General features: G+C 34.8%; 2 protein-coding genes across 2 annotated transcripts; both read right to left on the bottom strand.

The window, feature by feature from the left end:
• Positions 1 to 9,642: 9,642 nt before the first annotated feature.
• LOC116119910 (pirin-like protein) lies at positions 9,643 to 11,650 on the bottom strand. Its single transcript, XM_031405855.1, has 6 exons — positions 11,427 to 11,650; positions 11,252 to 11,301; positions 11,087 to 11,154; positions 10,939 to 11,001; positions 10,749 to 10,852; positions 9,643 to 10,410 (listed from the first exon to the last, which is right to left on the bottom strand). The coding sequence occupies exons 1-6, from the start codon at positions 11,612 to 11,614 to the stop codon at positions 9,927 to 9,929; spliced, it is 957 nt and encodes a 318-aa protein (XP_031261715.1). The 5' UTR covers positions 11,615 to 11,650; the 3' UTR covers positions 9,643 to 9,926.
• Positions 11,651 to 12,894: 1,244 nt separating this feature from the next.
• LOC116119911 (60S ribosomal protein L13-1-like) lies at positions 12,895 to 14,501 on the bottom strand. Its single transcript, XM_031405856.1, has 5 exons — positions 14,451 to 14,501; positions 14,220 to 14,352; positions 13,921 to 14,054; positions 13,246 to 13,404; positions 12,895 to 13,156 (listed from the first exon to the last, which is right to left on the bottom strand). The coding sequence occupies exons 2-5, from the start codon at positions 14,326 to 14,328 to the stop codon at positions 12,935 to 12,937; spliced, it is 624 nt and encodes a 207-aa protein (XP_031261716.1). The 5' UTR covers positions 14,329 to 14,352; positions 14,451 to 14,501; the 3' UTR covers positions 12,895 to 12,934.
• Between the last annotated feature and the right edge of the window lie 11,873 nt (positions 14,502 to 26,374).

The following is a 26,374-nucleotide window of genomic DNA, read 5'->3' as shown; positions in this document are numbered from 1 at the left end:
TTTGTGTTTCACAAAGATCTGAGAATATGTATAACTTCTATATACTTGGATTCAGTATCTTAAGAATATAGAAACTTGTGGGGGCATGAGATGTGTAAATTTGACAGTTTATTATTTGGAATTTGTCATTTATATTTTGGGCAATACTTTGAAAGCTAATTGACAATCTGTTTAGGTTTGGCAGATTATGATGATAAATTTTTTATGTCTACAGGTTTTAGAAGAAAGCAGAAAATGGAGAGAGCAAAAAATACAACCATTCCTTATGAAGGCACATCGTCATCTACAATCCAATTTCGAGACTTGCGACATAAAAAACAATACGAGGACGTGTCGAAAAGAGATATTTGCCTTGGAAGAAGTTTGGATTTAGGACTTTTGAACAAGTTTAGGTTTAGGTGATGAAATGAATGGTTGAATTAATAATTTGAAATGGGACCAGTTGGTCAGTATTAGATATGATGAATATAAGCATTTGATCTATGAGTTTTTTGGCAGTTTGGAAGTTGTGGAGATAGATATTGATGAGTTTCCGGCGTATACAATGTTCTTTAGATTAAAGAATCAGAACTTTATAGTGAGACCACAAGATTTAGCAACCTGGATAGGATTTGATTTTGAAGGTTTGGAAAACGTATTTAGAACCTGAGATTCCAAACAAGCTTGGATTGATGTTTCTAGGATAGGGACTCACCATCCACATAGGTGTAAATCTATAAAGTTAAAGAATCCTGCTATGAGAGTATTTCACAGATATCTGACTTACACATTTAATGGTAGGAAAGAGACAAATGGAAATGTGACGGTTAAGGATTTAATGTTCATGGAAGCAGCAGTAGCAGGGAGGCAAGTTAATTCAGCGAAGTTATTGATTAAGAAGTTGGGAGAGATTCAAGCAGAAAAAGGAGAAATATATTGGGGGATGCTTGTTACGTTAATATGTGAGAAGTTGGGTATTGAGATCACCCCTAATGATGAAGCAAATAAGATTAAAGTTTCTGCAAATCAACCTCCCTTTCTTTTTCCACTTTCTCTCGCAATGCATTATTATATTGTTTCAAAATAGTTTTGGAATTTACATACCCATAAAAAAATGCATGCATACTTTCACTACGTTGGGTAGTAGACATACCTACCCAGAAAGTATCTTTAAGAAATGCAGGCACCCATCGTACTCTTTTTTTGTACAATCCACATAACCATGCATTCTCATGAAGGTTGTGCACATCAACAAATTGGTTCCACCGTTCTTTGAACTCTTCACGTGTAAAGGAATCATACACAATATTTTGCAACTTAAACTTTATAGTTTCATATTCCTTATACCTCCTTAACTTTTCAGACAGTTTCTTCATTATATGCCACAAACACCACCTATGTCTTGTACCAGGGAAAACAATCTCAATTGCATTTTGCATGGCCTTATCTTGATCAGTGATAATTCCATTAGGAGCAACATCCATGCATTCAAGCCAAGAACGAAATAGCCATACAAATGTCTCAATGTCCTCATGAGAAATTAACCCATAACCTAACAACGTCGAATGTCCATGATGATCAACCCCCACAAAAGCAGCAAATGACATATCCTACTTGTTCGTCAGATACGTTGTGTCGAAGGTGACAACATCATCGAATTCTTTATATGCAACCCTACATCTAGCATCAACCCATAGCACATTCTGTAATTGACTCTCTTCATCTACATCAATCATGTACCAGAAATTTGAATTCTCCTTTTGCATTTTCATAAAATACTCAAGTACTGCTGAAGCATCTCCAACTCCAAGTCGTAACCTTCTCACTTTTTCAATGTAGTTCCTACAATCTTTTTGTAGAAACGTCAAACTCTCTACACCTCCTATCTCAACTGAACATGACTGAAAATTTTTCCATGGTCTAATCTCAGCCACATCATTAACTTCAAATCACCTTTTCATATAAGGTTGTATCGTTTGGTTAACTTTGAAATATCTTTTTTTTGTCGGACTTGTAAGATCTTGGTTATGTTCAAGTACAACTGATTTAATTTTCCATTTGCATTCACCATTCAAAGCTGCACTAATCCGACTCTTAAAATCTGTTTTGGCAACAGGTTGCTTTTTCAAGGTATTTCTGGACTTACATCTCTCTTTCTTAGAACAAGAACATGCCACTGTCACATATCTCATCTCTCCATCATTGCCATTCTTTGATGTATGTATCATTGCTTCAAATCCTATTGTGTTACCATACCGTTTGTAATACTTCACCAGACTATCAACTGAATCAAACACCATTCCAATATGAGGCTCTACTTCTTTCTTTGCACATCCCATATCTTCTAATTCATCACGTTCATTTTCCTAATCATTTAATAGTTTTATAATAGACAAAATTAGAATTTACTAATACAACACATCAAAAGAAACAATACGATACAATAAATTTAAAATCATGTTAACGAAAAAGTTAAGGTTTCGAGCACAATTTACCTCAACATCATTGAAATGAGGCAAACTGGACTCTTCCATATTCTGTAATTTAATGCAAACCAATACTAATCAATACTAGTGTTCGTGTTCACGAATCTGATTCATAACAATCACCAACGAATATTCTCTATCAGTTTTTTTCTATTGTAACATATATTCAATCCAAAATAGAATACAAAACTAAATAAAGGCATAAGTTAAATAAAAACCAGTTAACAACCTCAACAAATCTTTCTAATCTAGACAAATTTTGATCTTCTTATCTCCCTTTCCACTATAAACAATTGTTTGACTTCAAATTTATAGCTTTCGTTCTTGTCACGGTAGCTAGCTGTTGAGGAAGAAACGGCTGAGGAATGCAGACGCAATGCAGACACGAAGTACATATGGGAGCAATGAAGCAGAAGGTGGCGATAGGTATAAAATGAAGTTTTTTATTTTTTCTTTCGCTCGAAGAATTTTGGCGCTGGTTTTTGGAGAAGCGTATTGGAGAAGCTAATTTTTTTGCAAATAAAAAAAAATTTTAATTAAAAAAACATTTCATTATATTATGGACGGTCGTCTATATTATGTGGACGACCGTCCTTTACATAAGGGACGACCGTCCATTCCTTACGGAAGGCCATCCATACATAATGGACGGGCGTCCATTCCTTACGGACGCCCGTCCACACGTTAGGGATGGCCGTCCAAAGTGTTTATTTAATTTTTTAAAACCACAATAAGGGACGGGCGTCCATTCCTTATGGACGCTCGTCCACACATTAGGGACCCCCGTCCACAAGTTATGGACAAGCGTCCAAAGTTTTTTTTTTAATTTTTATATATACATTATGGAGGGGCGTCCCTTATTTGAGGTCTCTCGTTCAAAATTAAGGGATGACTATCCATAACTGATGATCGGTCGTCCCTAAAAGTTTTTTAATTTTGAAAAACGATTGTTAATGGACGGGCGTTCATTAACATATGAACGCTCGTCCAATCTTTAGGGACGACCGTCCATAATCTATGAACGGCCATCCCTAATTTTTGTTTATATTTTTTATTCTATTTACTGATGAACGAACGTCTTTTAAATGGGGATGCCCGTCCATATAATATGGACGGGAGTCCATATAAGTGAACGGCTGTCCATCGTTGATGAACGGCCGTTCAATAGAAATTTTTTTTTTAACGTGAAACGTGTCTGGTGTGAGTCATGGAACACGTAGGCCGGTGTAAGATTTCGGTGTAGAATCCCAGTGTCCGTAGCATTATTGATATACATATGAGCTTTAAAATTAGAAAAGACTCATAGTTTAAAGGAATTAGCAAACTCTTTCTCAATTTTTAATGTAAAATAAAAAGGGAGGCATTCCAATTACTAATGTTTCCAAATGATCCCACTTTTCTATCAGTTCAATAATCCTTAACTGCTCACCGGGATAAATTGTTTCAAGCTCAAGATTGGGCAGCCTTAAAATCTTTAGGGCTGGACACCTGAAAACAACAATTTGTCAGTGATCGATTCTATAAATCTTTTGCAAGAAATGACTGAAGAAGAATCCTTGAAATTCTTTTGGATCTATTGAAGATTCCAATAATAATAATTAAAAAAAAAAAACTTTTTAAGGCCATTTGGATAGTTAACCTACTCTTCTGTAGCATAATTCAAAGCCTCTTCAGAATAACCAGTTGGAAGCACAAGCAGAGTAGCATTTCTGCAGCTACGATCAATTATGAACTTTATGAATGCGGTATTTGAAAAAAAAATTATTCCATATAAATCCTTAAATTTACGGACAAAGGAATCATACAACCATTGTTCACCTATAAAATCAGGAAAAGCAAGAATTTTCAGTGGAATAAAACTAGAGAGAAAGATCCAGAGAAATTTATGGTTTCACGAGAAAATGGATTTGTTGATTGAAGTAAACTTATGTATTATCAGTGGACACTTGGAATCTACGGAACTGGAGTTTTAGTAAACCATTAACTGATCAAATTCCACTAGGTTACTCTTCTAAATTACTTGTCCAATGAGTTTCAAAATCCTAATTTATATATACAAATCCTATTGTCATCAGGATTTAAAACCATAATATCTATATCAATAATACTACGGACACCGAAAAAATTGTACCGAAATTTTGTACCGGCCTATGTGTAACACGCGTCTGAATTTTTTTACAATTTTTTTCTAGTGAACGGCCGTCCATCACATTTGGACGGCCGTTCACTCACATGGACGCTCGTCCATATTATATGGACAGGCGTCCATACACAAGGGACGGGCGTCCCCATTTAAAGGACGCCCGTCCCTAATTAAAATATAATTAAAAAATTTGTAAAATATTAGGGACGGCCGTCCATCCATTATGGACGGCTGTCCATTAATTTTGGATGGGCGTCCACAATAATGGACGCCCGTCCTTCACCCAAATATAAAAAAAAAAATATATATATTTGGAATTGTGGACAGTCGTCCCTTACTTTGCTTTTACAAATAAGCCATAGCATGTTTCACTTGCCCCGCCCCCCCTCTACTATCTTCTCAACAGCCCTCTCCACCTTCGCCGGAACCAACTCACTCGTCGTTTCTGGGCTCTGCTTTCTTCTTTCTTATTCTCCTGAAACGCGCTGCTGTTTCAGTGGCTGCAGAGCCCAGAATGCGCAGCTCCACGCTGCTGTTTCAGTGGCTGCTGCCATAGCAGCCGTTACAGNGTGTCTTCGAGACTAAAGAATACATTTACAGGATTCCACTTTATGGATCTCTTTCAGTTTTGCTTTTATAGGATTTGCAAGATTAGGAAGGAGTTTTTAGATGATTTTGTAGGGGATTTGAATCGGTATATATCATGTTCCATTAAACAGGTTGTCTTTGTATAGGTTCCATAGAATTTGTCTCCTATGTGATCTGTCGATCTTATATTCATATCTTATCTGAACCACTCTTAAGACATTTTCCTTAATTTCCTCTTTAAGAAAAAAAAATTAATGAATGCATTTGATAAATGATAACATATATTGAGAATAAAATAATTAAAAAGCTTCAATATTGGTATGTTTATATGTGTGTGTGCTGTTTTTTTTCCCAATTTCTGTCTTTCAAAAATATGAAAAATGTCTTAACATTTTTTTTAAGTGTTTTTGTATAAAATAAAAATGTTGATTCTCAAATGCTATTTTCCATAAAACAATACTAGATAAACTTCTTTTATACTTTTTTGGATTTGGAGTAGAAGATTTGAGTCTTCTAACCTCATATTTGAGGTAGCTTGTCTCCTTGTTATTGTGACTGTAAAATTTTGTTTAGGCTATATTAGGCTGTCAATAAAGTAGCTTCTATATAATCACTTATATTTGGCCTTCAAGGCAAAAGCTATGTTTTCAATTATTGCAATTACGGGAGTGAGAATTTAAGAATGACAATGAAAGGAAAATTGATATATACATTGCTTCAATTGCAAATCTATGGTCATATGCCTTCTTGCATTTTTTTGATAAGAATTTCATGTGGCAAATTGTTGTGTTTCAAGTTCTATAGCCAATTAGATCTAGGTTGATGCATGCACTCAATAAGTTGAAGCTTGTAAATAGAGTAGTTCCATAAAATTAAGTTGGTCCTAATGTTGATGAACCCTTTCTTGCATCTAGTTGTTTCCTATAAAAAATAAAATAAAATAGAAAGAACCTGTCTTGCGTCTCCCCTATATCCAGTGGACTTTTCCTAATGTCTTAACTACCTTTTTCAACGTCTAGCACACCTATTGTCTGATATATATAAACACAAAATGGTCTACAAAGGTCTTTGCAGTTAAGAGTAATTTCTTGTGGTAAAAAGCTTGAGAAAAGTTACAAGACCTAGTGAACTTATACAACCAAAGAAATCCAAGCCGATTCTGGAAAGCCTAGCGAGTAAAGGATCATTGGCACAGTAAATGATTAAAAGCCATGAAATGGAAAACTTGGAGTGATATGTTGGAATCAAATGGAAGACTCCTTATAAGCACTAAAAGAGTATCATTCAAATATGGTGGCATATGAAGTTTTGCTTGTAACATATTCCAATTGCTTCTTGGTCTTATTGTCTTTTCTATTGTTCATCTAATCATGTATTTTTAATTTCTTGGATTAAGGTTCTAATGAAAATGTTTGATTTCATATTGAAAACCTAATATAAATTTAAATTAGTTTAATTTTTATTTTATATTGAAAACCTAATATAAATTTAAATTAATTTAATTTTTAAAGTAGTTAAAGAATCCGATCAAGACAACATCAAGTTAATAAAATTTAATCAATGAGATTGATTAAAGTATTAACTCTTATGTCATTTGTCCATAATTTCACAAATGGTTAATAGCTTTGTTGCTAGTAGAGTTTATGCTCACTTGTTTCCCTTCATAAGCTATTAGTCCATTGTAATGGACAGTCTTAGAATGCATATGAAAGTGTATTGGTGCTGTTCCATTTTAGTTGTTGTCATCATTTCTTGCACATGTTTGGAGGTTTTATATGTAAATATTATTGGTGGTCAGACCACGATCCTAATGTGGTATGTTTATATCTTTTCTCTCTAGATGGAATCATGATGTTGGCATCCTATTGAATGAATTCATGATTATGTATTAAATATTACAATATTAGGATTTGAAATGATATTAATGCTAAAATCAAAGAGGATTTAAGGAAATTTTATAGTTCTATATTGTTATGATAAATATAATAAAAGAACAATTATGTGGTATGCAGGCCACCACCAGTTATATCAATTATTGGTATCTTGTTAGACTTGATGTGGTGGCATCTGTATGTAATTTCATTTCTGAGAAAATCTTTTACAAAAGCTATGAAAAATGATGGCCTTATTCAAAGCTGAGCCTTATCTCTTTAATTTAATCCAATTTATGCGCATATGTATCTGTTGGTTTATTTGGTTCTATTCTGTGTCTTTTCTTCCATTCTCTATTATGTGCAACTCTTCTGTATTTGCTTTTAATCTCAGAGATTTCAAGGTCTGTGCTAAAATTGATCGATCATGCAGCTCATTCTGATACCACTGTAGCAAGGATGCTGGTTGGGAACAAATGTGATTTGGGTAATATAAGGAACGTGAGCGTAGAGGAAGGGAAAAGCCTTGCCGAATCAGAAGGGCTATTCTTCATGGAAACCTCTGCTTTAGATTCAACAAACGTCAAAAAGGCATTTGAGATAGTCATTAGAGAGATTTACAACAACGTGAGCAGGAAGGTCTTGAACTCAGATACTTACAAAGCTGAATTATCTCTCAACCGGGTAACCCTAGCAAAAAACGACACCGATGGATCGAAGCAAACACAAAACTATTTTTCTTGCTGTTCGAGGTGATCTCTGTGCTTAACTAATAATATTAAAACCTCCCATCCAGCAAAGAGTACAAGTTGAAGGCTTATACAAGAGAGGTTTGTTAATTCAATTTATTTAGTTGGTGGTTGTTTTGATTGATTGTTTCCTTAATTAATGAATGTCTTTTGGGGTTATTTTTATCACCAAAAATAAGATTATATATTTATAGAAATGATTTGTTATTATTTTATTTAAGAAAAAATGAGTAAAATTTTGTGCACTGGTTTACAAAGAAACCTAGGCACAAAACAAAGTGGACAGCCAATATGTTGTGAGACTGTATTATTATATTTGAGAATGTTACATTATTGTATATTGAAATGTTAAACATATATATATTGTTGTTTCTAGAAGCAAAGGTTTGGCAAAATGGTTAAAGTTGGCACATATTGGTTGGAATTACATATTGATTATTGATAAAGATGGCAGATGAATTTCTTAGTTTGATTATTCCCTAATTGTACAATCTTGAAAAAGAAGCCAATAAATACTTTGATTATTGAAATCTAGTTAAAATTTGTAATGATGCTTCAGATACACTCAAATTCGTAATAATAGATTGGCTTTTAGAATAATGTGACGTGAGAAATTCAAATGGCCCCCAATATAATGTTGANCATATTGATTATTGATAAAGATGGTAGATGAATTTCTTAGTTTGATTATTCCCTAATTGTACAATCTTGAAAAAGAAGCCAATAAATACTTTGATTATTGAAATCTAGTTAAAATTTGTAATGATGCTTCAGATACACTCAAATTCATAATAATAGATTGGCTTTTAGAATAATGTGACGTGAGAAATTCAAATGGCCCCCAATATAATGTTGAGTTTGATTTTAGTGCAATGAGCATTGAGAATTTAAAAGCAATGGCTTAGTGTTGATGAATCAATACAAGTAATGAAAATGGTAATTGTTGCTTTCATATTCGCTTACTTGATGTGACTACGTGATTGTGAAAATGTATCAATGTCAAATACCCTAATGCTATTACATTGGATTATACCATATGAATCATTCAGTCTTCTAGATGATTATATTTCTATTACCTATTGATGATACTTTGAATGGAAGATAACCAAAACCATACGGTAAGAATTAATGGATTTAGATAAAATTTATACTACCAATAACATAGTTCCCTCCCCATTATGGACTCATCTCAATAATAATAATAATTCACTTTTTAAATTGTAATGGTGTTGATGTAATATTATATTTTTGGATCTTATATTTTGCTATCATTATCGAATTTCTTATTTATATGTTGGCCTCATTTGTGATGTCATACATATATTCCGTTATTTATACCCAAATCAAGTAAAAAAAAATTGATGTATTCTAGTTTGGAAATGTTAATATCCTTTATTTCACTATTACTAATAATCTATAGAGTTAATGCTACTATAACAAAGGAGGGGGCCCTTGAATGTGATAAAATTTTAATTTCAACATGATAAAAGGATCCAAAATCAAATCCTTTATGACTCTGGAAATTAAACTCATTTGTTTCATTCACAAATATTAAATACATATCTATTAAAGGAGGGGTGTTTCATAGTGTAAGATATTTTTAGGTGAGTTTTTTAAATTTGTAGAAGATTTTTTAGTACTTTCTCAGCAGATGAATTTGATTTTTAATCATCTTATGGGGAAAATGAAATAAAGTCATATAATTGTATAGTAAGTGCTTCAAGTAATTGGTATCATGGGTGGGGAGGGCCATGCCTAAGTTTTATTGGGAAATCAACTCCCAAGAAAACCCAACCCTACCACCACCAATCAAATAAACAAAAATCTCAAGCATAATATAAATTTAAATAAAACAAAGTCAATTCAATTCAAACCATGAACTACCACAAATCCATTTTTAAAGTCTTGTAGAAAAATATAACTGAGATAAGCTGATCCATCACCCACCTGCACACTTCTTTCTTCTAGAAAAACTTTCTTTTCATCTTCTAATTGATGTTACTCTCTCTTCTTATTGGATGGAGATAGCGATGATAAAGATACAAAATACAACAAATATTACACTTAAATTAAATAATAATAATAATACTTTTATTCATTCTTTTCCCACTCATTGAGACCTCCAATACTTGGCCATTTCAAATCCATTTTTGCAATAGTGATAATCCTCAATGGTTTGATCAATTTCAGCTTGTGAATTCATCACAAATGGTCCATATTGCACCACTGGCTCATTCAATGGCTGCCCTGCTATCAAAACAAACCTCATTGGTTTTGAAGATTTGTTCCAAACAGTTACCCCATCTCCAGGACTTAACACTAACACATTATGAACCGATACTGGCGATGAATTGATTGATCCGAACACGCCTTCGCCTTCTATTACATAAGCAAATGCGTTCCATGATTCTGGAATACTTTGATGTACTTGAGCTCTTGGTTTCAGAGTAAAATCAAGGTACATTGTTGGAGTTCTGGTGTAAACCGGAGATTGAACTCCCATCGATTCTCCTGCTATAACGCGAACTTCTACACCGTCTTTCTCTGCTTGTTTGATGTCGTCGCTTCGAAGTTCTTGGTACCTTGGCTCAATCCTGCAACAAATTTTTGGATTTAGTACTTTTGCACTAAGATTAATGAAAAAACAAAACCTGAAAATCATTGATTATGGAATTAAATTGCTTAAATTGAGGGGAAAGGTTGCATATCTTAGATGCAAAGGTAAAGGAAACATTAATTGTCATCTGAAATTATCTAAACACATCAAGCAAGAACTTTTTTGACAAATTTGGATTTTCATGAGCATGCTAATTTTGATAACTTTTTTCGGTTGGAGTTTCAAACTTTACAGTAGCGATAGAGGGATTTGCTAGATCTTGTCAATAACATTAACGGTCCAGTATGGCATAGCAATAGAAATAAGGAAGCTTACATTTTATCTTTAGCAGAGAGATTGATCCAAAGTTGTAAACCCCATTGGACACCTTCACCAGCAGCCATTTCAGAATGGATTATGCCTCTTCCTGCTGTCATCCACTGCACCAAATAAAAAATAAAACCCATTTGAAACACAGAAAATTAAACATTTTAATTTATCAACAAAATTTGTCAATGTCATTTACCTGAACATCACCAGTCTCAATTGTTCCCTTGTGGCCTGCGAAATCTTGATGAGCGATCCTTCCCTAAATTCCATCAAACTTAAATTTGGCTTATAAAAATCCTACTAATTATCAGATAAAATTATGAACAGAACAAGCTTAAATTTACCTGTAACATATATGTAACAGTCTCAAAACCTCTGTGTGGATGATCTGGAAATCCAGCAGGAGGGGATGCTAAAAAGACCCAACCAAAAATAAAAAAACTTAAAATCTCTATACCAAATCTTTTACACTTATTATTTTGTTAAACAAGAGATGAATCCAACCATACCTGAAAACTCATCCAACATTAAGAAAGGATCCAAAAGCTTCAATTCACTCCTGAAAACCAAAAAAAAATAAAAAAATCATTTCCCAGGTGACCAATCTTCAAGAAAACAATAAAGAACACAAAAAAAATAAAAACTTGAAAACCCCATTTGGGAAAAAAAATATATATATATAACCTTCCAATGCTTCTTCTAACAACAGCACCATCACCCTCATGTTGTGGTTTGGCAAGAACTTTCTTGGCCACCATTCTTGGCCTGTTGAAAGCACTTTGTGGATCAGATTGAGACATAATTCTGCTGCAAAAGGGAGGAACAAGGAGACTGTTATGCGTCTTGAACAAGTTATTGATAATAAGTGTCATATAAATAGAGGAGCTGGAATGGTGAAGTTTATTGTGTGTGTGTGTATATATAAGGGTTATGTAGAGAAATAGAAAAGTGGGAGCCACTTCCTTATCTTTGGACCAATGATAATGATGATGTCAAGCTAAGGTCACCATGATGGGGCCTCTTAAGTCAAATTACACATTAAATATCCCCATGTATCAAAATATATGCATTTATGACCAATTCTCAATAGATTCTTCGAATGATATCTGTTCTATTTATTACTTTTTCTCTTTTCTTTCACACGGATTTTATTGATAATGATTTTATTTTGTTTATAGTTCAATATGATAGCATGGTTACTCACTGCTAATTAGGGAGGTAAATATTCTAAGAAGCTAATAATAATAAATAATTAATTAATTAGATATTGTTGTTTGAATTTGTATAATAATTATTTTGGATCTTTTTTTAAAGTAAATATTTTAAAATGAAAAGGAAATTGATTGAATTCTAAAAGCTTTGTAAATTTAAGAGATAGATGGGAATGAAGATGATTGTGACAATTTCAAAATTTTGCAATTCATCATATTTATTATGTTCACATTATGACTCACTTTATTGCCATCTAGAATCTTCTAGTTTTATATGATATGCAAAAATAAAATAAAATATTCTAGTAAAAAGTAATAACAATAACTATAGAATATAAGATAATAACCCATAAAAAAGAATTATATTATCATAACTTTCAATCTCATTATCATAACATAATGTCAGGACTTTAAATATAAATTTTTACATTTTTAAAATTTTATCAGTTAACAATAACGTATATTGTATTAAGACAATTCATCATTTAATAATAAAAAAGATAAAATTTTACAATTTTGATTAGATAATTAGTCGCTTGTAAATAGATTTAAACAATTTTTTTTAGTAGATTTAACTCTACTAAGAAGTGCAATTAAAGGTAATTATTTATTATTAAATTGGAATTAGAAGGAAAAGTGTTGAGAACTATGTGGAGGCAGCCAACTTTGTTTTGTAATATTATATTATAATAAATGGAATATTCTATTAAAACTTTTGAACCCAATCCAAATGACATCTACAATACCTAAGCATTGCGTTGCATTTTGTATACTTTTATCATCCCTCCACTTTTATTTACTGCCAGCTGGCTACATTATTTGACCTCCACATCTGGCAGGATTTTTTTTCTTGATCCTTAGCAATATTGTGGAATCAACATCCATAAACTTGGTATTATGAATTTTTTTTTTTTTTTTTTTTTTTTTTTTTTTNAGTCCAACATCAGACTTCAAAATTATGTGTAATCAAGTCAAACAACTTTACTTCTTTTCTTCCTTCTCAGCCTCTGCAGCCTTCTTCAGCCTGGCACCAACATGGCGTGTGTTCATCCTCTCCACACGCAGCTTGCCATATGCCTTGAAGGACTTCATATCTTCAGTAACCTTAACAAGCTCCACAGTAGGTTTCTCAAGAGTGATAGGCATGTAGGGGCCTTGTACTTGGGTTGCTGTTGCCAGTTCCTCCGGAGCAGAATCACCAGCCTACATCCCAAAAAGACAATAAATAAAATTTGAATATAGAAACAGATAACAACAACATGCAATCATTATACATTTCTCTCTCCAATTACCTTAGCTTTGCGTGTGCGTCTTGGGAAGACAACCAATTTGGCCTTGTATGTCTTCAACCTTTGAACATTAGCTTGAAGACCCTCCAAGGATCGGTTCTTACGGCGGTGATCAACAGAAATGCCAATAGTTGGTGCTAGTTTCTTAGGAATGCCTGCAGCCTGATTGAGTACAGAGCATTACATCCCCAATAGGAAACACAATCAATAATAACACCTGAACTTAGATTCACTACATTTATGATGGCAACAATCTGTAGAACTCAGAATAACTTCATTTTATTTTCACATTTTGTTTTTTCGGTTACCACACACGGCAGCACCACCCTTCCAATCAAACAAAAACACAAAATTAAACATCTCACAGCACCACCCTTATCTCAAACAAAAACACAAATCAAATTACCCCACCTCCTCCTTGTGATAACTAAAATTTAAATTAAAAAAACACCCATTTTCAAGTTACTAAATCCATTAAAGCTATTGTTTTAACCCCATATATTGAAATTTTATAGTGCATACTGTAACTTTCTGTCATTTGAACCAAAACACAACTGACAAACAACCAAAATAGAAGACATTTGTACGTGTAATTGAATTTCTAATTTCATAGATCTAGATGTACTGAAAAGTAAACCACATATCTAAAACAATAACAAAGAGAAAAAAAAGGTCCACCTTGAGTTCTTCAAGAGTGAAGCCTCTCCCAGCCCTCAATTTCATGTTATACTTCAAAGTCTGCCCGTGAACAATGGGGCGAAGCGGCCCCGCTGTCGGGCGAGGAAAGATTTTCACCGCCTTCTTTTGACGAGCTGCAAACAATAACACAAAAAAATCAATCAAAACCAAAATCTACTTAACCCAAAAATCAAAAACGCAAAAAAAAAATAAAAAAAAATAAAAAAAATAAAAAAAAAATAATAATAATAATTAAAAGTTAAAAGTTAAAAGAAATAAATAGATAAATAAAAACTGACCAACGCGTCTCCTGGTCTTCCTTGCAGGCTGGTTAAACCAAGTCTTGACATAATTCTGCCAGTGCTTCTTAAAGTGCCCATTTGGCACGACATTGTTGTGTTTAACCATCTCTCAAAGTCTTACCTTTACCTGCTGCAAAAGGCGTTACAGAAGAAGAAGAACAGTTACGAAAGAGATTAAATTTCAAAGAGTAAGTGAGATTCGTTGCTTGATTGAAGAGAGGAACTTACAAGTTCTGATTTTGCAAGGAGCGGACGGAGCTTACTCTCGTAGCGAAAGGGGCGAAGGTTGGTTTATTATAGGTTACAGATAGATATAAAACCCTAGTTTTCATTGGGCTGTCCCCTAGATGTTCTAATCATATGGGCCTTAGGACTTGGGCTTCAGTTAATTTATAATAAAGCCCAATCTTGCAAAATTGCAGTGAATTCTCTATATTATTGTTGTTTAAGTACTTATATTAGTAAACTCCAATGTACTTGATATACTATTTATTTCATAAATTATATTATTATATTAGTAAATTGTAAGAGCTTTATTTATTTATTTTGGTTGAAAAATTCAAACATTTGACAAAGTATATAATAAATTTTTAAAGGATTTACAAGATTTTTATATTAGAATAAATTTTCCGTATGTGTAAAGTATGTCCAAACTAAACATTTTCAAATTGAAAAGAGGAATAATTGAATTAGTTTATAGTATCATAAAAAAGATGGTTATGCACCGTTTTAAAAGAATGAGAAGTGTTTGGCTTGACAGGTGATCATCAATAGGAGGGCTATGTTTTTACAACTTAAAAAAAGGGGGCAAATATTGGCTTTGAATTTAATTAAAAGGCCATATAATTTTTTAGTCTTTACTAAATGACCTTATTTTTTTATTAAGACAAACTAATGACAATTAAACACTAATCATGACTTAATTAGGATTAATGAAGTATTGTGTAATCTTTTAAAAATTATAATATGTCCTCAAAAACCTGAAATTTTTGCAAACAAACCTAAACATAACATCTTCTTCTTCTTCCTCCCGCCATTAACACATTGCTCCCCTGGTTGCTGTTTATTCTAAGCTTCGTCTACATCTTCTTCTTCCTTCATCCTGTACATCTTCTTCTTCCCGCCATTAACAATATCTTCTTCCTCCGCCATTAACATCTTCTCCGCCACAGATCCTCCTCCTCCCCCGCCTCTTGACATTTCGTCCAAGTATGTGTATCTTTCATTTCCATTTTATATTTCGATTTACAAAGATTTAATGATGGATTGGGTTTGGGTTATGATTTTGATTTAGTTGTTTAGGTTGTTGGGTTGTGTTTGATGTAATGCAAGTTGAAAGGAGTGAAAATTGTTGAATATTTTCTTGCATTGTGGGTAGCTGGGGGTGGTAGCACCGATTATAGGTGGAGATGACTGAAAATGTGTTCTGGATATGATAGATCGCTTAAGCGATCTAGTATGTCTAGTATAATGCAGCATATCGTAGATCGCTTAAGTGATCAGGTAAATGGCAAAAGATCGCTCAAGCGACGCTTAAGCGATTCATTATATCACTTAAGCGATCTAGATGCTTTTTAAAATCTTTCAACCCTTAATACATCAGTTAATAATATTTTTTTTTTTTTGCATTATAGGTACTTGGCTATTATTAGACATGAGACAAGTTGTTTTTGGTGTTGAATATTTTGGTGAGTGGGTGGAGGAAGAAAGTTGCTGGAAGTGCATTGGGAAGGGCAAAGAAGTTATACCAATTGTTGTGAGCACAGAGATTAGTTTTGATGAGTTGATTGATGAAATAATTAGAAGAGGTGATTTGAGTTGCTCATGTAGTGATATAGTTGTGAAGTATGTGTTAAGCAGAGTTCTTGAACATTATAAGGTATCTCCTGCTATATTAAAGTTGAATGAAGGTATGAAGTTATAGATGATTGATGTGGGCAATAATGGTTTGAGGCCGATTTTAAGGGTTTCTTTTGTAGATAAACCGTTGGAACTTGGTTCAAAGGAAAGGGATAACGAGAAAGTTGGCAGAGAGAATGCTGGTTTTAATTTGAACTACGAGTGCATTGATTTCTTAGTTAAAAATCAAGAGTAGGTGGTGATTTGGGTGGTGAGGATGACACTGTAAAAGAGGTTGGTCATTGTGGTAGAATGAAAATGTTGAGGAGAAGGACCCCGTACATGTTCCGACAGATGTAGATATTCCTTTAAATACAGATTATGCAGAAGGTGTAGTTTGTGAGGAAGAGAAACTATGGTCTTTTATGCAAGTTCAGAGGCGGCAATTGCAAGTAGAAGTGAATCAACTCATGTTTTTACTGATGGATCAGAGTTGCGCATAATGTATTTATTTGACAACAAAGAGGAAGTGGTGAGAAAGCTAAAACTTGTTGCCGTGAGAGGTAATTTTGAGTTCATCACCAAAAAGTCTAATTCATCGGTAATGACGGTAGCATGTCGTGACCGAAAGTGCAAGTGACGAGTTTATTGTAGAAGGTTGGCGGAGTCCGAAAAATTTATTGTTAGCACATATACTCGTGAGCACACATGTGATTTGTGACATATTTGCGGCAATTGCAAATAATAGTGAATTAGCTCATGTTTTTACTGATGGATCGGAGCTACGCATAGTATATTTATTTGACAACAAAGAGGAAGTGGTGAGGAAGCTAAAACTTATTACCGTGAAAGGTAATTTTGAGTTTATCACCAAAAAGTCTAATTCATCGGTAGTGACGGTTGTACGTCGTGACTGAAAGTGCAAGTGGTAGGTTTATTGTAGAAGGTTGGTGGAGTCTGAAAAATTTATTGTTGGCACATATACCCGTGAGCACACATGTGGTTTAGGACATATTTGCGACAATTGCAAGTAGTAGTGAATTAGCTCATGTTTTTACTGATGGATTGGAGTTGCGCATAAAATATTTATTTGACAACAAAGAGGAAGTGGTGAGGAAGCTAAAACTTATTGTCATGAGAGGTAATTTTGAGTTTATCACCAAAAAGTCTAATTCATCAGTAGTGACAGTTGCATGTCGTGACCGAAAGTGCAAGTGGTGGGTTTATTATAGAAGGTTGGCGGAGTCCGAAAAATTTATTGTTAGCACATATATCCATGAGCACACATGTGGTTTAGGACATATTTCAGGTGAGCATCGGCAAGCCTCTGCTGATGTTATTGGACAATTTGTCAAAAGTCAATTTGTTGAAAGGAAAGGTCCATCTCTAAGGACATTCAGAGACTTGTGCACACAGAGTTGTGATGCACTGTTAGTTACTGGAAATGCTGGAAAAGGAGACACATGCACAAGATTTTGTGAGGGGCACATTGGAGCACATATACGTAGTTTTAGAAACGTATCATTATATGCTTGAGACAAACCAAGGTAGCAAGACGGCTTTGAAGTGGGATAAGAATATGAGATTTAAATATTTTTTTTGTTGCTTACGATGCTGCTATAAAGGGTTTTGTAAACATGAGAAAGGTGTTGGCTATTGACGGTTGCTTTGTGACGGGAAAGTATGAAGGTACATTGTTGGTGGCCACTGCACAGGACAACGAGAATCACACATATCCCGTTGCATGGTGTATGGTTGACTATGAGAACGACAAGTCGTGGACTTGGCTTTTTCAGCAATTACGTACAATAGTGCTTGATAGTGACAAGTTGTGCATAATATCTAATAGGCACAACTCTATAAAGAGAGGGATTGCCACTATTTACCCTCAAGCACATCACAGATTTTGTATGAAACACCTTGGTGAGAACATAAAACAAAAGTTTAAGTGTGCTGGCCTCCTTCAGACATACTACATGACAGCAAAAGCTTATCGAGTTGATGAGTTCCAAGAGCACTTCCGGCAAATCCGAATCAAAGATGATAGAATTGCTAAGTATCTTGAGCATGATGTTGGTTTCGAACAATGGAATAGAGCTTACTTTACTGGAATAAGTTTTGATGTCATGACCATGAACATAGCCGAGTCCAAAAATTTGAAGTTGTTAATAGAAAGAGAGTTTCCAATAGTTGCCATTTTTGATGCAATCCAGAAGACATTGTCATGGTGGTTCCATGAGCGTCGTACGGAGTCAGATAATTTTACCGCAACTCTTGTTCCGTCAGTTGAAAAATTATTGCGAGAACGTATGGAACTGTCAAATGCACTGTTTGCCTATCCTTTTAATGCTTAAGAGTTCACCGTGTGCGACTATGGTCCGAATGCCCTAGTTAACCTTTTTAGTAAAACTTGCAACTGTAAAATGCTTAACATTCAATGTTTACCTTGTCGTCAGATACTAGCAACACTGAAACACCAATGGAAGCTAGATTTTGGTTTAAGAATTTACATGGAACTTTGCTCCCCTCTTTATATGGCAAATCACTACATGTTAGCTTATTCAGAAACGATATATTAAGTTCCTCAAGAAGAGCAGTGGGTGGTGTCGCCAGAGTTGGTTCACATTATCATCCATCTACCATTCAAAAAGATAGAAAATCGGAGAAAAAGAGTTAAGCGTATTCTTTCAGCCTGTGAGGTTTTCCGGAGGATGAATAAGTGCACAATTTGCAAGCAACCTGGCCACAAGAGAAGCAATTGCCAGAATCGATCACATGCAGATCCAGAACATTAGGTTCAGATTGATTAGTAGCAAAAAAGCAAGCAATCTGCAGATAAGATCGGATCGCTTAAGTGACATAAGATCGCTTAAGCGATCGACTGTTATCTGCATATCTGAACAGTAGATCGTTTAAGCGATCTTAGGTCGTTTAAGCGATTTGATGTTCAGATTTGCAGATTAAGCGATCTTTTCTTATATGCAAATCTTACAAGTAGATTGCTTAAGCGATCTGATGAAGTTATTATGTTTCTCTTTTGTGGTGCATTAAACTGATTTTATGTCCCTGTATTTCCAGCTATGTCATCAAGAAGAAGGATGAAATCGAGAGAGTTGCCAAGACCAACCGTTGAAGAGTTGTTGTTTTAAATTTTTTATGTTTTAAATTTTATTGTTACCCTGAATAAATCATCCTTTATAACATATTAAATCAAATTAATTATTTTTTATTTTCATCAATTTTAAAAAGGGTTTAAGTTAGTAAAATTTCGCATATTACCTCTGTACAACACTGATTGCTACCCAAAAAAGTAAGACAAGCAAAATAAATATTATCAACATCATTGTCGTACCAAGACAATCAATCAATTTACTGAATTAGTCACGAGTGTGGCACGTTAGTAGAAACGTACCTCATTTCACAAATATGGATGGTTATGATTGAATATAGAGCTCACCCACAATACGAAATATAATTTCTCACTCAAACGTGCACAATATCAAAAGATCGGCGAGATAAGAAGTAAAATGGCCTTGGTTGCTTAAGCGATCAAGGCCAAAAGTGAAGAATCGCTTAAGTGATCTTGATTCTACCTTGGACATGATTGCTTAAGCGACCAAGGGTAAAAGAGAAGAATCGCTTAAGCGAGAACTTAAATCACTTAAGTGATCGTGCACCTAGGGTGACTTGATTCTGCCTTGGAATGTTAGATCGCTTAAACAACCAAGGGTAAAACTGAAGCATCGCTTAAATGATTTTGATCCTCGCTTGTATGTGATCGTTTAAGCGACTAAGATTGAACATATTGGATCGCTTAAGAGAGACCTAGGATCGTTTAAGCGATCCAGTATAATTGGATGATCTTTATTCTGCCTTTTACAAGATTGTGTAAGCTATTTATTATCATTTAAGCGACCAAAACTAAATAGACAAGATCACTTAAGCGAAACCATATATCGCTTAAGCGACTAAGGCAAAATAGACGAGATCGCTTAAGTAACACCATATATCGCTTAAGCGATTAAGGGTAATTTACTTTGGTACTTTAAAAACATTCTATGCTTTAATATTTCTTTTCCATGTTTATGTACCATGTTTAAGTACAGATGTAAAAGAATTAATTTAATTAAAATATAATTTTGAAAAAAAATCGATTAAGTGATATAAATAATCAAATCAATTGACACAAATAGATCATGGTGCACTGAACTAATCGTACAGTCAAAATTGAAGCTTATTTTAATCTAATCATTCTTAAATACATTATCCATATTTATGAAATCAGGTACGTTTCTACTATCGTGGCATGCTTACATTTGTAACCTTAATATGTGTAGATGGAATTAGGTTGCAAATAATCCTTCTTAATTGGCCTTAATAAGGGCATCTCCAACTCACGCCAAAATGGCGCAAAAAACACCAAATTGGCGTAGGTTGGTACTTCAACCCACGCTAAACACTGCGCCATTTTGGCGCAGTGCTACAGTGCTGTGCCAAATTTGGCGCAGCACTGTAGCACTGTGCCAAAATGGCGCGGCACTGTAGCAAAAATAAAATTTTGGTTTTTTTGTTTTTATTTTTTATTTTGTTAAGTTAATTTGAGTATTAAATTTTACACCAAAAATCACACCAAATTTGAGTATTTGTATTTAATTTAATTTGATTATTATTTATAATAATTATATAATTTAAAAAATGATGAGAAAGTCCGATTTCGAAATTTTCTTGCTCGACATAAACAAATCAAGGATACAGAGGCTCACAATGCTCTTCGAAATGCATTAATTGATCATTTATGGGAAGAACATATTAATTTGGAAAATTAAATTACTATCAATATGGAATTTTACCTTTGTGTTGTTGTTGTTGTTTTTTTTTTTTTTTTTTTTTTTTTTGTATCATTTTATATTAGATGTAATGTTTTTTCTATATTAATGTAAGTTTATTTGATTAAATAAATGCTTAATTTTATTAAAATTAGTATAATTTTCAAAATAATTATTATTTAATAAAAATATCATTCCCAATATTTAATTAATATATACAAAAATAATGAGTGAAATAGATTAATTGTTGATTATTACAATAAAAGAAAAAAAAGAATATTCTAAAGAATATTCTAAGGAATATTCTTTTTGGTGCAATATTTGGTGTTGTGGGTTGGAGATGGAATAGTGTTTTGCACCAAATTTTGCATCAATTTGGTGCAATTTTGCACCAAATTGGTGCAATGGGTTGGAGATGGTCTAAATGTTACTAACCGATGTCGCTTAACATTAACGTTAATAATCATGTGATTTTGTGAACGTCCGAAGTTCACATTAACGTCACTTAATATGGGGTTGACAACCTATTCCAAAAAAGAAAAAAAGAAAAAAAAAAGGAATCGCTTAAGCAATCTAATCATCGCTTAAGCAATCCAGTGTTTATAAGCTTTCATCGCTTAAGCGATAATGGTAATCGTTTAAGCGATCTTGTGAAAGGCAATAAAAATAATCCGAATACACTGGATCACTTAAGAGATGAAATCTCTCGCTTAAGCGATCTTGTATGTTTAACCTTAGTCACTTAAGCGATCTAGTACTGTTGCTTAAGTGATCACATACAAGCAAGAATCAAGATCACTTAAGCGATGCTTCACTTTTACCCTTGGTCGCTTAAGCGATCATGTATAGGGCAGAGTCAATATCTGCCTAAATGCACGATTGCTTAAGCGATTTATTGTCTCGCTTAAGCGATTATTTGCTTTTACCCTTGGTTACTTAGGCGATTTGGGATCGCTTAAGCGATCAAGTCTGAGGCAGAATGAAGATCTACCCAAATGCACGATTGCTTAAGTGATTGTTCGCTTTTACACTTGGTCACTTAAGCGATCAAGTCCGAGGCAGAATGAAGATCTACCTATATGCACGATCGCTTAAGCGATCAAGTTCGAGGTAGAATGAAGATCTGCTCAAATGCACGATCGCTTAAGCGATTATTCTCTTTTATCCTTGGTCGCTTAAGCGATTTGGGATCGCTTAAGCAATCAAGTTTGAGACAGAATGAAGGTCTGCTTAGATGTACGATCGCTTAAGTGATTTACTATCTCGTTTAAGCGATTATTCGCTTTTACCCTTGGTCGCTTAAGCGATCAAGTCCAAGGCAAAATGAAGATCTGCCCAGATGCACGATTGCTTAAGCGATTTATAGTCTCGCTTAAGCGATTCTTTGCTTTTACCCTTGGTATCGTTAAGCGATCAAGTCCAAGGTAGAATGAAGATCTGCTCAGATGCACGATCACTTAAGCGAGTTATGGTCTCGCTTAAGCGATTCTTCACTTTTACTCTTAGTGCTTAAGTGATCAAGTCCATGGTAGAATCAAGATCTGCCCAGATGCATGATCGCTTAAGGGATTTGTGGTCTTGCTTAAGCGATTCTTCACTTTTACCTTTGGTCGCTTAAGCGATCAAGTCCATGGTAGAATAAACATCTGCTCAAATGCACGATCACTTAAGCAATCCTTTATAGAGAACCCTTGGTTGCTTAAGCGATATATGTAGTCGCTTATATATCGCTTAAGTGATCATGGGCAATACATATTTTTTCTAACTTTTCTCCTAAATTTTGACAAACTAAAATCACAAACACATATTAATTCCATATTTTTGTAATAGCCACTAATACTCAAAAGATTATACTGAAATACATATAAAATAACATAAAGAAATTGGGCCCAAGTTTTTCTTTTATTAAACATATATACATACTCTTTACAAACATATACATTTTTACACAAAATATATATAACGTATACAAAAAGTCATCAAAACATCAGGGACAGTGTANGCGATTACTTGCAAGGCAGAATCAAGATCTTCCCAGATACACAATCGCTTAACATTAATGTTAATAATCATGTGATCTTGATTCTACCTTGGACATGATCGCTGGTTGCTTAAGCAATCATAAATCGCTTAAGCGATCACGTGCAAGGCAAAATCAAGATTTGCTTAGATGCACGATCACTTAAGCGATTTACAGTCTCACTTAAGCGATTCTTCAATTTTACCCTTGGTCACTTAAGTGATTTGAGATCGCTTAAGCGATCAAGTCTAATCCAAAATCAAGATCTGCCCAGATACACGATCGCTTAAGTGATTTATTGTCTCGCTTAAGCGATTTTTCCTTTTACCCTTGATCGCTTAAGCGATCATGAATCACTTAAGCAATCATGTCATGTTCCCAGATGCACAATCACTTAAGTGATTTATTTTCTCGCTTAAGTGATGCTGTATAGAAAACCCTTGGTCACTTAAGCGATATATGTAGTCTCTTATATATCGCTTAAGCGATCATGGGTAATATATATTTTTTCCATATTTTCTCCTGAATTTGACAACCTAATTGCATCAACACATCAAAGTCATGTAACAAGAATATTAAATAAACTCAAACTCAAATTTAAAAGAGGGAAATAAATACTAAATTGTTTTTGTATAAATCTGAAATGTGTCAATTACATTAAATTACAACATTATATACAACAGATAAATGTCATATATACACCCAAAACAAAAGCAAGGCCGACAGCCTCTATCCCCCCTCTTCATCATTCTCTTTAGCCACTTTTCCATCCTCCAAAATTATCCAGCACACCTTCAGCACCAGTAGCACCAGCAACAACCTCTTTGTCTTCTTCTACAACACCCCTTCCAACATTATCTAGCTTTGGCCTTGGCCACAAAGCATACATAACACCACAACCCAAGTATCAATAGCCTGGCACCTAACAACACCAACTGATCCAATTCAAGATGATCCAATTATTCAAGACAACCCAATAAGACAACATCACATAAATTACAAAATTCTAAGTCCAACTTCCATACATTTTCATGACAGCATCAACAATGACTTGGATTGGATTCTGGTTAGTCAAAAGGGATCTATATGCCCATGGAAGCACTCAATAGCCTAGCGCTTCCAATAGTTGCTTATTGTTTCGTCATTCAAGCTGTCAATCGGGGTGTTGGTCATGTCAAACTCAATAAATTTTAGTATATATGCCCCGCAATCAGCATTACAATAGGAGGAAGACGTTAGCATTAGAATCAACTTATATAACAATTATATTATGTAAGTTTTATACAAAATTTACCATTAGTCATTTGTCAAGACGAGAAGGTGCTTGAGTGGCCACTTTCCAGTCAGTAGCTCATCACCCAAGTGCTGAAACATCCCATTGTCATGCAACAGCCACGGGAACAATATACACAGCGGCTACAACTCCGTCTCCAACTGCCTCTCTCGACAAATACCTGGGTTGCAGTCAAGGATCTGCAGCAAGCCCTCCTCTAGTAGCGCAACGACGGCTATCCAATGTATATCCTTGATGTTCATGATGCAGTATACTCTTTTAATGTTTGCACAGCTGTTGCCATGTTTGGTCTTCCCCCCATACATACTGCACCATCTTTTTATCAAACTGAAAATCATCAAGGACACCGTTGACGTCATCTGTGGCCAATCTTTTATGCTTGCTTTCCCTTGTTACATCTCTACCATTGGCCTTTTTCATTAAAGTGTCATATGTAGTTACTAGCATTTGGCCAAAGGCCACATCGGTGATGGCACAGTGCAGATACAAAATATCACCATTACTGCTTTGTCGTAGCCTTATAAGCGTCAATACCTCATCGATGTGCTGCATCAAATAAAAACAACATGATAAGTATACAATACCTCATGAAAAACATAAGCAAAAATAAGGAAAAATAAGGGAAAATAACTCATCGAATCGTCGAGCCACCTGCCCATTATCAATATCTTTTCAAACCACCCTTGGGGATAATTCCCGATCTTACACTTCACACGTCCATCACTTCCAGAATCATCGTAATAGGCACAGAAGAGTTTTTTCTTTTCCTGATCTATTAGCCTATACAAATTGACATTTAACTCCTCCGTTTTCACTTGCCCACTTTCTCCACCATTTCCACTTCCTTCGCGCCCTGCCTCACCCTCCACTTTCACTTCCCCACTTCCTCCGCCTTTCTCTTTACCCTCCTCCATTTTTGCTTCTCTACTTTCATGGACTTCCTCATTTTTTTTCTTTGTTTTCCTCTTCTTTCCATACATTACTGTCGTGTAAGGAGAAATTACGTGCTTACTCTTTCGGCTCTCTCTTTTATGCTCAGGTTGCACTTCAACCACTTTCAATACCCCACCAACTTCCTCCTCCACCCTACCAACTTTCTCTGCCACCCTATCAACATTCTCCTCCACCCTATCAACTTTCTCCTCCACCTTTTTCATCCGCTCTTCCATCTTTTCAAAGCTCTCATAAATGGTTGTTGTAAAACTCTCAAACAGACCATTTATGAGGTCAACCACCTCATTCTCCTGACCCAGATGCCTCGGCAAAGTGGTACTTGTTGTACGGGTTTGCCAATTAGGTAGAGGCTTATGAACCTCTTCATCCTCCTCCCTTTCCCCCCTCTCGCCGATTGGAACTTCATTATCCTTTGTGTTAACAACATTCTCAATGAGTGGCCTTACAACTGCACTCACATGTGTGACCCCTTCTAGGTTCCGCATTAGGTGGTCTATCCCTTCATCTGTTGCATCATCAAGTGCTTTGAACGATATAACATACTCTTCTCCCGCTTCACCCCTAGTAGCGGTGAGGAAGGGATGGGCAACTCCATGCCATAAGAAAAAAAAAATCAATCAAATTTAAGCCACATTTAAAAGCAAGTGCATATTCAAATGATTAATCCTTTAATCTTACCTGAACCGCTTGAATTTTCATATCTATTTTGTCGTGATCCCAATGGGTATACTTCTTGATGTGCCACCGCAACATCCTAGGATATTACGGTCGCTCATCAAGAAGTGGCCCTACAACTGCACTCACATGTATGACCCCTTCCGCCGATTGGAACTTCATTATCCTCTGCGTTAACAACATTCTCAAGGAGTGGCCCTACAACTTCACTCACATGTGTGATCCCTTTCAGGTCCCGCATTAGGCGGTCTATCCCATCATATGCTGCATCATCAAGTGCTTTGAACAAAAAAAAAAAAAATAGAATTCCAACAATTCAATATACATAATACACCATACACAAGATCAAGAAACTCTAGACAGAATTGAAGCTTACATCATCATCCGAATCACTAGAAGTTGAGGCCTGGTCCATGTCATCAGCAGCAACGGATCTTGTAGCCGTAGAAACAGAGGCCCAAGTGTTCTGCTGCTGCTGTTGCTGCGGCTGCTGGGCAGGGGCCTTGCCGACCATGCGAGCTTCGAGCTTAGCAATTTTAGTGGG

Source organism: Pistacia vera, unplaced genomic scaffold, assembly GCF_008641045.1.
Source record: "Pistacia vera cultivar Batoury unplaced genomic scaffold, PisVer_v2 Contig910, whole genome shotgun sequence".
NCBI classification, from domain to species: Eukaryota; Viridiplantae; Streptophyta; class Magnoliopsida; order Sapindales; family Anacardiaceae; genus Pistacia; species Pistacia vera.
This window is presented reverse-complemented; position numbering and strand designations above follow the sequence as displayed.

Bases quoted from the DNA above. Each gene is read 5' to 3' on its own strand.
- LOC116119910 (XM_031405855.1), bottom strand. From the start codon at position 11,614: ATGACACTTATTATCAATAACTTGTTCAAGACGCATAACAGTCTCCTT. The intron at 11,302-11,426 runs GTTATATATATA...TTTGGTTTTCAG, and splicing joins GTTAGAAGAAGCATTGGAAG to GAGTGAATTGAAGCTTTTGG. The intron at 10,411-10,748 runs GTAAGCTTCCTT...AATTTGTTGCAG, and splicing joins CTCTCTGCTAAAGATAAAAT to GATTGAGCCAAGGTACCAAG.
- LOC116119911 (XM_031405856.1), bottom strand. From the start codon at position 14,328: ATGGTTAAACACAACAATGTCGTGCCAAATGGGCACTTTAAGAAGCAC. The intron at 13,405-13,920 runs GTGGACCTTTTT...GTACTCAATCAG, and splicing joins TCACTCTTGAAGAACTCAAG to GCTGCAGGCATTCCTAAGAA. The intron at 13,157-13,245 runs GTAATTGGAGAG...TTTGGGATGTAG, and splicing joins GACGCACACGCAAAGCTAAG to GCTGGTGATTCTGCTCCGGA.